The sequence below is a fragment of the Metopolophium dirhodum genome, chromosome 3, assembly GCF_019925205.1.
Source record: "Metopolophium dirhodum isolate CAU chromosome 3, ASM1992520v1, whole genome shotgun sequence".
NCBI lineage: Eukaryota > Metazoa > Arthropoda > Insecta > Hemiptera > Aphididae > Metopolophium > Metopolophium dirhodum.
In genome coordinates this window covers 2,096,326-2,106,268 of record NC_083562.1, presented here as the reverse complement: position 1 = coordinate 2,106,268, position 9,943 = coordinate 2,096,326, and the positions used below count along the sequence as shown (strand labels likewise).

The 9,943-nt window shown below is 27.9% G+C and overlaps 1 protein-coding gene across 2 annotated transcripts; it reads left to right on the top strand.

Moving 5' to 3' along the window:
* Window positions 1–6,214: 6,214 nt before the first annotated feature.
* LOC132942199 (eukaryotic translation initiation factor 2 subunit 1) lies at window positions 6,215–9,045 on the top strand. Of its 2 annotated transcripts, none has more exons than XM_061010516.1 (6): window positions 6,215–6,370; window positions 6,591–6,834; window positions 6,916–7,144; window positions 7,734–7,966; window positions 8,229–8,344; window positions 8,807–9,045. In XM_061010516.1, exons 1-6 carry the CDS (start codon window positions 6,314–6,316, stop codon window positions 8,978–8,980), a joined length of 1,053 nt encoding a protein of 350 aa, XP_060866499.1. In that variant the 5' UTR covers window positions 6,215–6,313; the 3' UTR covers window positions 8,981–9,045. The 2 variants fall into 2 exon arrangements, with proteins under 2 accessions (XP_060866499.1, XP_060866500.1); XM_061010517.1 differs by lacking the exon at window positions 6,215–6,370 and adding an exon at window positions 6,377–6,514.
* The last annotated feature ends 898 nt before the right edge of the window (window positions 9,046–9,943 follow it).

Genomic DNA, 9,943 nt, shown 5'->3' with positions numbered 1-9,943 from the left:
GATAGCGAACTTTTACTCGTAAAAAAAATGTCGAGCTGTTCTGATGTTGTCCTACTTCAAAGTTGGCACTGCATTTTTTAATCGGGAAAAATTTCGCAAACACAAAGTTTTGCTGGCTAAAATAAGGTCCAACGAATTCTCGGAGTGATCCAACATATTTTTATTCGGGTTATTTAGTTCACTAACATAAAGTTGAGCTGTTGAAGTATAGTGAAGTATAGATGGCAACACAAAAGTAACTATAGCTTTCCTGGTGAAAATAAAGTCAAATAAAGTCTAGGAGTAATCCATTATCCAACCAAGTTGAAACAAGTTACCAATACGTATAAATATATAATATTATGTTGAATATATCTTATAAGTCATTGTTATGGCTGTACTGCTAACTTTACGAGGGTCATATATTTAGAAATAATATTATTATTGTGTTTTGCTACTTTGCGAGTATTGTAACTAACATTGTTATAGCAGCTAGCACTGCAGAGCCTGATTTATATATTTTAAGGCCCTGGACAAAAAAAAAATGTAGCTATATTATATAATAAATTTTAAATTAAATAAATTTATTAGTAAATTTAACAATATTTGAATCTATTTTTTGTAAACCATTTTCAGATAAAATTCGTCAAAAATAAACAATAACTCCTCCCGAAAAATGATACGCCACTGATTACAATATCTTCACAATTTTTATAATTTTTTTCGAGCCTTTTGTTCTGAAAATGCATCAATAACATTCTCGAAATTAATGTTTGCAGTGATATTCACTGCAAACAGTGATATTCAATGTACAAGATTCCTTAAGGATACAATTTTTATGTTTAAAATTTTTTAAATTCATAGGTAGTTGGAAATCTTTTAAAATTTCAAGAGGGCTAACATTATTAACATCAATGTAAGCGGGAGGCTTTGATCCTACAAAACTAAAAAGGGAGGGGACTTGACGGACTTTGGGGAGGGCCCCCCTCGATTTCCGCCTAAATTTGTAATCCTTCTTCCTTTTAGATTCTAAGTGGAGCGGATCTATGAATTTATAATGAGGTGTGTTTTTTTTTAAATTTTGTCCATGAGGTTAAAGTTTATCATAGATTTAACTATTTTAGACAACATTTAATATGGCGGAGCCTTACTGCATATCATTATATTGGCTATATGCCTATATTGTCCAATAATGAATAATAATATAATATACGACTTATTTATCTCAGCTTGTAAAATAATCAAAACAAATCACGTGCAATACCGAATGTCAGGCGTACATACGCATGATACATTTTACATACATTATAATACATCAATTCATTATATTAATTATTATTATACATTTACTTAGGTGCCAGCTACGCCCTACAACCATTGTCCTAACCTCGAATTATCAGTTGAAGATTAGACCATCGGACTATTGATTATTGACAACGATTGATGAAGATATTATATTTTTGATATTAATATTGTATGAGTATTGTATACCAAATATGTACAAAATTAATCTAAAACAAATTATACTTTGTATCATAGTCATAATTACATTGTAATTTATAATTCGTTTCAGACGTTGCAGTTCAATATTATAAATATTAACATAGCTGAAGTACACCTACAACAGTACAACCTACCCATCATTATTTTGTAAGTTAAAACATATTTACACTTATATTCTAGGTATATTTATTATAAATATATTATTCATATTATATTAGCTATTAGATAGTTGTAATTTATATTATCATCATGGTTTAGATAATAGTAAGTTTAGGATACTTACTTGTTGCAATTATATACCTAACAATGATAAGTGATCACTGATTATATTATAATGTAGGTAGATCCTGTAGGTAAGAATATTTTTAATATGAATTAGATGTTTACCTACAAAAAGTTAATAACTAATATCATTGATTTTAAATACTAGTATTCAACGCAGCCACAGTGTTTACAAAAATAAATAAATACTATTATAAAATTAATGAAAACACCTTTAAAAATTAATACATTTTTTATTTTGGACGTAAATAGTTATGATTGGTCTTTAGATATACTTAAATAAATAATAATAATAAAAAAAAAAAAAATAGTAACTAATGTAGGTATGTCGTAGGTATATTAATAAATAATAAGTATTAAGCAATAATATCATGTACCTAACCTATTATGCATAATAAAAACAATATTTTTATAAGGTTGTTTATGGATTACCTACCTGTAAATTGTAAGTACCTATATCATAAGACATTTAAATACTGTACATAGTTGACCATAGTTGAGGGTAATTAATTTAACGTAAGACTTTTTACGTGATATATTTATGGTATGTAAGTGTCTTTTGTTAAATTAATCACTCTACAATATTGGCTGTCGACGTAAATTTTAAACAACTTAATAGGTTACTATATATATAGGTGATATTCGGTCAATACGGCGGAAACAAAAAAGTGAAAGCAGAGTAGAGCAAACGCAAAAGAGAATTTGGGAATTCAAACAAAAACAAATAGAGCAAATTGTTAATAATTTAAAACGTCATGTGACTATACAACAAATATTATATACCTACCTAGGTGGCTAGGTAATTCATTATTGTCAAGTTTATCAGTGTCTGTAATACTCTCACAGCTGTTCACTGGCTCACCATATTTGCATCGATAAAAAATGTGCATATAATATATTAATATATTATGATTAAAGCGGAAAACTATACAAAATATACAAACGTAATACGAGTAACATTACACGCGTTGCTATACACGATAAAAATATATAGTATACTTGAGACAATTTTCTTTCCTCATATTGAAATTCATGGTTGCTTTTTCCATTTTAATCAATGTATTTTCCATTTGGTGAAAACTCAAAGCAATAACTTCAATACAAGAGAAATATATAAATTACGAAGATTTTTGTGTATTGAGTATACAAGTAGGTAAGACTTGCAACATTTGTTCTAATTACGGACGTTACAAACATTTTTGAAACATTTCTAGAAAGTGAATATTATCTAGAATTTTTTCAGCCATTTGGGCAAATGGTAGATTATTTCGAAGATAATTGGGTAGGCAGAACAACGAGAAGACAAGGAAGGATAAGTCCAACATTTTCAATCCCCGCATGTGGGATTAAAAAAAATTACCAAAAACTAATAATCTTATTGAAGGTAACAAATTAGTAATTACTAATAACTAGAGTGCGGATTTGTATGCATTAAAACCAACCAATATGATCTTAAAAATCTTAAATATGCATAAATATATGCACTAAAGTGTTCAAATATGCACTCAACAATTAGCAAAAAAGACAATTATACTCCGAGTATAATAAAAAAAAAAAATGGGTAAAGTTCGAAACATGTAAAATATGCACCATAAAAGTTTCATAGTTTAAATCGTTATTATCTGTGTTTTGATATTATATGTATCGGTGGTTAATCCACCGTAGGTGAAATTCAGTAAAAACGACAAACTTGGTATAACTTTGATACTTTAGAGTTAAATCATACACTTACGTACAAACAGAACGAGGTGTCGAGGTCCGAGATCTATTGCCGGTAGATTGCCGGTAGATTGCCTAACTGATAATATACTGCTGTGAATAAGAATTTTTATTCCAGGCAACAGAAAAGTTAAATCCAGAACATCAAACACCGAGTATTAAGGCATTGAACAAAGTTTGAGTCATATACAGTTTGTACATTTAACGGGTAACGAAGTGCACGGGATCAGCTAGCATATATATATATTTAATATTATAGGTAGGTTATATCATATAATATAGGTACATTGGAGACTGGAGTATAAACCTAAAAAGATTAACCATATTCACACTTCACAGCGGCTATTAACAATTAAAAATGAATTTTCTTTATTAACATAATTAAACGGTTTCAAATGTAGATTAATAACATTTCATTTAAACCTGTGCTTTATTATATTATTAGTAAATTAGTTTTACATGTTTGTCCAGGTTCTATTATATTTTAATTTATAGCCATCCCCCCGGCGTTGTCCGTGAGATATTCGCTTGTGATTATGCTAGTAGTATATTATCAGGTAGAAAATCTACCTGAGGTAGATCGCAGACCTCGCGTGGTGCGTACGTAAGCGTATAGTTAAAATCGAAAGTATCATAAAATGCAAAAAAATTGGTCCACCGAGACTGTGGTTCGAACTCGATACATTCTGTACAACAATATACACATGCTTATCGCATTAATAATAATAATAATTTTAATTAAAACCATTATCAACCATTTATAAACAATAATAATAATAATAGTAATATAATAATAATAATAATCATCTCAAAATCCCTGTTTGAGAATATCCCCGGGGAGGCCTCTTATTTACCTTTTTTCGAGACAAAATGTAGCCTATATTATTCTTTCCCCCAGGTTAATCTATCTCTGTACCAAATTTCATCGCAATCGGATGAACGGTTTAGGAATACCTACATAAAGGACATAGTCAGACGCAAATATTTTTCGTCTTTTATATACATAGATAAACATTTTTTATACATGGTAACATTTTATCTGTTTTTTGAGCTATTTATAGCAATGAGAATTTTTTTTTAAATTATTGTCCATAAAAACTTTTTTACTTTGTAAAATAGTTTGAAAATGTAATGCAATGTTTCACGTAAGATTTTTGATAGCAGTACAAAAATATTAAGTATTCATGGGCACAATTATTTGTTATACGCATTTAAAGTTCTAATTTTAACAAAATTTAAAAATTATTTTTCAGTTAGAAATTCATAAAAGTTTTTCTTTTCATAGCATCATAGCTTCACATTAGAAATTTTAATAGAAAATTCCCAGCAAGTTTTTTCTACAATTATTCAAATTATGAGTTTCATATTTAATTTACAAGGGAATCCAATAACTTCAAAGGCTCATAAAAAATTATTGTGAATTTACAGTCAACTTTTTTTTTTAATTACACTAAAAACACATCATTGTAAGATCAATACATTCGTCATTCATTGCTTCGCTCAGAATCTAAAATGTTTGTTTTATTACAATTTTTCTTGTTTACTTAACTAACTAACAATATCTTTAATTATACAAATAGAATGGTTTAGGATGAAACAAATGTTCCTTTATTTTAAATGCCTACTCTGTATTATCTAATATTACATGTTAATTGTTCTAGTTCCTTCGTTATAAGTTTATGTATCTGTTCTCAGTATTATTATGTTTTTATTGTTTTTAAATGTAAAAAATGTATATGTTTTACCAAATTAATATTTTATTTTATGTTTATATTATGTTGTTAGTTGTTAAATATTGTCAATATACATACGTTTTACAATAAAAAAACCCTGAATTTATCTTATACATTTTTGTTGTTTTTGTTTCCATTTAATAAGTAAAATGTGTTTTGATTTAGTTGGAAAATAAAATATATTATTCATATTTTTTAATAATATATTTTAGTGTTTATTGTGAATACAATTATTTTATAGTAACAAAAATACTAATGGGACATGGGCGATAAATTGAGGGAAAAAATAATCTTGATAAATAATTATTTAAATAAACGCGGGAATATTTCCGGAAACACCGCCGCGGCCGCCTCCGTTAGTTCTTTACTTCGACCACCGGGAGCGCTTTTCTCATTGTTCTGAAAAATAAGAGTCTTATTATTATTATAAGACAGACAACTCGGGCAACTCGCCAACTCCGTCACTCGGCAGAATTTGGTTAATGTTGGTTTGCACTCGGCATAGGTCTGCACTTGTAGGTCTACCGTCTATCATCTACCGTTCAATTCTACATAGAAAAATATTATTCTATGATTTATAATCGTATATATATATATATTATACATCACTGTGTTGGATACACAATTTAATAAATTTAATGGAACAACCATGGTTCATCAAATCTTTTTTAAGGGACCTTTAGCTCACTTTAATTGATTCATTATATGTTTAGTGAAACCCCCGGTATAAAATATGAATTGACACCTGGATAATTAATGCATGGATTATTATAACGGTTCGCGTATTCGAGGAACTTTTTACGTTTGGGCGCAAAGGCGGAAATATTGAGAGGATTTGTCCGCCTAAAAGTTCGAAAGATGTAGCTTAGTTCCCTTAACGATACAATGAGATTATTTGCCTGCTCCAAATATTTTTTTTAATAGTTTTGTACTTTTATACTTCTTTAGTTGTGCTATGGACTGATAAATACTCTGTGGTCATACGCTATATTACAGCATTCAAATTAGGCACGGAAGTACGAGTAATCATGGAAGAAATCACGCGAAACTGTAATACATATCACGTGATACTATGACCATAGCGGCTATGTGAGGTTATGTTTTTAGAATTTAATCTTTTTGTGATTGCGTCAGGATTCGGGAATACACCTCAGGTATTAATTTTATTTAAATTTCTTTTTTTTTTTACTTTACAATGTCAATTTGATTTTATTTGTATTAATAAGAGAACATTTACTATTACTAGTCTTATTTTATACGATTAAAAACCTCTAATATATTTTTTAATTTTAAACTAGGTAAGTAGTCTGATGTGGATTACGTATCTGTTTACAGTAAACCGAAGACAAATTTTAATATTATGTGTGTTATTAGGTTAAAATGCCGTTGTCGTGTCGGTTTTATGCCGAACGTTATCCAGAAATTGACGATGTCGTCATGGTCAACGTCCGTAGTATTGAAGAAATGGGTGCCTATGTACATCTTCTGGAATACAACAACATTGAGGGTATGATATTGTTATCAGAATTGTCCAGGCGACGTATTCGTTCCATCAACAAATTGATTCGCATCGGCAAGACTGAACCTGTAGTTGTAATTCGTGTAGACAAAGAAAAAGGTAGAATATTATTTTTAAACTTCTTTATACTTAATACTTTTTTATACAGCTGTCTAATACTCCTATGTGTATATATTATAGGTTATATTGATTTGAGTAAAAGAAGAGTTTCTCCTGAAGATATAGAAAAGTGTACTGAAAGATTTGCTAAAGCAAAAGCTGTTAATTCAATTTTACGGCACGTTGCAGAACTTTTAAACTTTGAATCTGATGCTCAATTTGAAGAACTATACCATAAAACTGCTTGGTTTTACGAGGAAAGAACCAAAAAGAAGTCATCGGCTTATGATTTTTTCAAACAAGCTGTTCAGTAAGTTTTTTGTCTATTTTTTAATAATTATAATAATATTTTTGGCTCATTATTATTATTCATTGTATAGAGTGTTCACTATGCATGATCGCCCCTTTTTTCTTCAGTAATGTAGTTATTCAAAATCTGATTTTTGGAATTTTTAAATACCTATACTTTAAGACAATATTTCCAAATTCTTGAGATTGTTTGTCAATTGTGTGTCATGTGGATACATAAACTTATTTTTTCCAAAAAAAAAACCTTTTTTTTTTACTGTAAATTATTTATTATATAATTTTTATGAATATTAAGACATCTAATTCAAAAATTGAACAAGTTGTTTTTGAGTTTTTTTAATTTTTAGTACTAATGCTAATGGGTTTGGAAGATATGAGTGTTATTATGGTGATTAAATTTTGAAACAACTAATACTTTACAACATTATTCCCTGATCTTTATAAATTATAAATGCAGTTCCTTTCAATTTTTTTTAGAAGTTTAGTTAAATGTTTGTTCAAATTGTTATTAATTATAATAATATTAGTATTAACTTTTATTTTGCTTTCATTAAGTACAAGTAATATTAGCAACATTTTAATTATTTTAGGGATCCAACTATATTAGCCGAATGTGGGTTGGACGAGAGCACTCAAAATGTATTGCTTAATAATATTAAACGAAAATTAACTTCCCAAGCTGTAAAAATACGAGCTGATATTGAAGTTGCATGTTATGGATACGAAGGAATTGATGCTGTTAAGACAGCTTTAAAAGCAGGTCTTGCTTGCTCGACAGAGGAGCTTCCAATCAAAATCAATCTAATTGCTCCACCATTATATGGTAAATATTTATTAGCTATTTATACCTTATCATACATTTAAATAATTAAACTAATAATTACAAAATTAATACGTCATACTAATTCAAACAAAGTAGTTATTTTTGTTTTTTATTTAAATCAATTTTATTAATGTACCTAACTTTATTAACCAACATCATTCATTTTTAGTTCATTATTAATATGTTATAAATAATTAGAACTTTTAAAATATTAAAATAAATTTATAATTGATTTATATATAATTAATTTTTGTTTTTTTAGTAATGACAACTGCCACACCTGAAAAAACCGACGGTTTGAAAGCATTGCAAACTGCTATTGAAGAGATTGATAAATCTATTCAAACTCTTGGTGGTGTATTCAAAATCCAAATGCCGGTAAAGAAATATATGTATTTTAAAAAATTTTACTGTGAAGCTTTTAATACTATTTTTTTTAGGCATAAATTATTACAAAAATAATTTTTTTCTAAATAGTAGTTTCACTGTGTCCTATTATATTTAAATATAAAGAATACATTATTATCTGTTACACTTATCTAAACACACCGAGAATGCGTTGATTAATCAAAACCCTGGTTGGAGGTCGCCATATGCAATCCGAGTCATAGGAAACATGACGAAAAGTTATGTTATCTATGGAAATGTTTACTATCATAATCATAATATAAATGTTAAAAATCATATCAATATTATTCAGAATGCATATGGCAGCTGCATATAGGCACGTTTTACATGTATGAGAACAATACATAATGCACATTCCATATATTTAGTTCAGGGCTTTATTATTTTATATAAATTCATATAAAATTAAACATTTAAAATTTAAAATTTTAGCCGAAAGTGGTTACGGCTAGTGATGAAGCTGATTTGGTGCGACAAATGGAGAAAGCTGAATTGGAAAATGCTGAAATTGCTGGTGACGATGACGAAGAAGATGAAGAAGGTATGCAAAATGGTGATGTGGATGTAGACGATCAAGAAGGAGGTGAAGAGAACGAAGAAGAATAAAAATCTAAATAATATTTATTGATAATTGAATTATCTTTTTGAAATAATATATATTTAAAATAGGATTTTATGAATTTATTTATACTGTATTTTTTACCTTCCCAGTACATTTAGGTTATTTGGTTACTGATTTTTTTGAAATCACAAGTTTACTGTGATTACTTTATTTTTTATTGAAATTTGTACTATATTACCTAATTATTAAAGTTATTTTTTTTATTTCATCAACGGGTATTGCAAACTACTATGACAATGAAAAATAATATAAACAGAAATAATTTCAACAAGTTTTTACTTTTTTAAAACTTAATTATCAAAATATATATATTTTTTAAAACTTATGCACATAATCAAGTACTAGGCATTTAGTATTTTGATAACAATTTAAATTTAGGTGTTAAGACTAACAATTTAATACTTTTTAATGACATTTTTCGAACGGTATTTACTAATTATTTTTTAATATTTGATAAACTATGCATTGTATAAATAATGATTGGTACATTATATACTATAAAGCAGGGGTTGGCAACCCACGGCACGTGATGCAATATTTTGTGGCCCACACAAAGATGTTAAATTTTCATGTTTTATTTTTGTTCAATATTATTTTTAATATAATTTAGTTCTTATGGGTCTGAACACTGTAGCGATTAGTAAAGCCCGTAATCACATCCGTATGTGTGGGTTTGTAATAGTTTCATTTTATTAGTGAGTTCAAACATAATTATGGTGACTAAAAAAGAACAATTTGTGATGAATATCGTTTTTTTTAATGATTCTTTGGTTGATTTATACTTTTTTGTGGAAACCTTTTTTGTTTAATTTGTCAAAAAAACAGTATCAGCAATGAAAGAATATAACATACAACGGCATTATGATAGTGAACATAAATCAACTAGAATATATTATTGGTGATATAAGAAAAATAAAAATTAATCATTTTAAATCATTGTTAAATAT